General features: G+C 53.2%; 1 protein-coding gene across 1 annotated transcript in view; it reads left to right on the top strand.

Annotated features, from left to right (window-relative positions):
• Positions 1-597, top strand: part of LOC108298289 (tubulin beta-8 chain-like) — a 2,354-nt gene extending 1,757 nt beyond the window's left edge. The window contains exon 4 of the mRNA XM_037735713.1: positions 2-597. Within this exon, the coding sequence (XP_037591641.1) occupies positions 2-438 (437 nt within the window). The 3' untranslated portion in view covers positions 439-597. The remainder of the gene's footprint in view (position 1) is intronic.
• The last annotated feature ends 1,610 nt before the right edge of the window (positions 598-2,207 follow it).

Below are 2,207 nucleotides of genomic sequence, written 5' to 3'. Positions count from 1 at the left end.
GCCTATGACCCCCGTCATGGCCGCTACCTAACTGTGGCTGCCATTTTTAGAGGTCGCATGTCCATGAGGGAGGTGGATGAGCAAATGTTCAACATTCAGAATAAGAACAGCAGCTACTTTGCTGAGTGGCTCCCTCACAACGTGAAAACAGCCGTCTGTGACATCCCACCCCGGGGGCTAAAAATGTCGGCCACCTTCATTGGTAACAACACAGCCATCCAAGAGCTCTTCAAACGCGTCTCCGAACAGTTTACCGCTATGTTCAGGCGCAAGGCCTTCCTGCACTGGTACACGGGCGAGGGCATGGATGAGATGGAGTTCACCGAGGCCGAGAGCAACCTTAACGACCTGGTGTCAGAATACCAGCAATACCAAGATGCCACAGCTGAGGAGGAGGAGTTTGAGGAGTGTGCTGAGGAGGAGGAGGAGGTAGCCTAGAAAATTCCTTTTCTCGGTAAAGGGGGAAGCAGTGTGGATTCTTTAGTGTGTTCTGATAACCATTGTCACTACACACTTCTTTGAGTCTTTATATCTCCTCCTGCATTTTAAAGCATTTTCATAGTAAGTAGTTTGGCCTAATAAAACATTCTTATAGCATCTGGTTTCACCTCCAACTTCTTTCTATAGGCCCTCTGGGTACTGCTTCCAGGTGGGCATAGCAGTCCTGCAAGGCTGCAGCTGTCTTGGGCTTCTCACATCCCAGGAACAAGCAGTCCAGTGGCTCCTGGAGGGGGTCAGCATGGGCTGTGGGCATGGCAGGCAGGCTTCATGTAAACTTGGGGCTGGCCTGGGCTTCAGATAGCTACTTGGTAGGAAACCCGTTTCTGAAGGCAAGCCTTGGTTTATCCTATTTACCGAACTTCCAGGGGACCAGCTGGGCCTCTGTTTCTGGAATTTTGTAAGTGGTTAGTGACCCTGGTAGATGATGTCCCCAACATATCATCTCAGGGTAGGAATGTGGTCAGACAGTTGGCCCTGAACCAGCGATGAAAGGTGAGCAAGTGGGGTTCCAGCCACCCCCTCGCCATAATGGCCTGGGTGTGTCTGTGTGGCCTCATTCTCTTAAGGAGGTGGGCATGGGGTATCTGGCAGGGGCTAGTGGGCAGGAATCTAGCCCACCATATACTCACATGCAGTGAACCCCCTATGGAAGGGAATTAGGTCCTGAAGGCCGTAGGTGCAGTTGCTGGCCTGCTTGCTTGGGGTAGTCTCTCTCCAAAGGCACAGATGGGGTTTCTGAACAGGGCCTGGGAGGATGGGCAGGTGCTCACACGTGCCGTTTTCCCGACTGGCAACCAGTGAGGAAAAAATGCCTGCATGGTCTGACCTGCGCTAGTCTGGAGGGCTGATGTTCTCCGGAAAGGTGGCTAATGGGCACTCTCCTGTCTGTCCCGCACTCCAACTTCAGGGCAATAATAATCCAAGATTGTCAGGATGAGACTGCTGAGGGTGGCACCTTTGGGGATAGGTTCTTTAGCCCAGCAGAGTCTCTTCCCCAGGCTTCTCAGCAGCCTGGACTTCAAGACCTGCTTTGAGGAAGCTGTCAAATAAGATGTGTGCATGAGCTGGGTGCTGGGCAGCATGCCAGGACAGTGCTCTTCTACCTGGCTCTTGTAGAACTTGTCCATGGCCTGTGTGATGACATCTTGGTAATTCTCCACCCCGTCATATCAGACAAGAGAAAACCAGTCTAGCCTGGGGGTGGGTAGAAGTACAGGTCCCACCCCAGGTCCCCTGGGCATACCCACCAGCCTCGGATGTGTCAGGGAAAACAGGTGAGGCTCCTTTTTATTGTCAACGTTGGCAATGGGCTATTGAGGGCAAATGAGACCAGGCAAAGAGGATAGCACCTCATCTTGAAAGAAGTTTCTCCTGGAAGCAGAGGGGAGATGGGAGAGGTTCCCCCATACTCCCCAACCTGTTCTTGGAGCAGGAAAAGGGGCCTCTCTGACAGCCCTCCTCAGTGGCTTTCACCCTTTGAGGGATGTCCTTGCCCAGCCCAGCCCAGGCACACATCCAGTTGGGAAGGTTCAGCTGCAGCAACCACCGGAACCTGCTCACACCTAGTGTCTCCACTCGAGCATGGGGTCAGATGCACCTTCCTCCTGTAGCAGTAGTGGTACAGCCGGAGTGGCAGAGGGGCAAGTCACTACTGCAATTCTCACCTGAGTCTAAGTAGGGGCCGGGCTTGGTACCCACGTATTTCC

The sequence above is a fragment of the Cebus imitator genome, unplaced genomic scaffold, assembly GCF_001604975.1.
Source record: "Cebus imitator isolate Cc_AM_T3 unplaced genomic scaffold, Cebus_imitator-1.0 Scaffold929, whole genome shotgun sequence".
In the NCBI taxonomy this organism is placed as follows: Eukaryota; Metazoa; Chordata; class Mammalia; order Primates; family Cebidae; genus Cebus; species Cebus imitator.
This window is presented reverse-complemented; position numbering and strand designations above follow the sequence as displayed.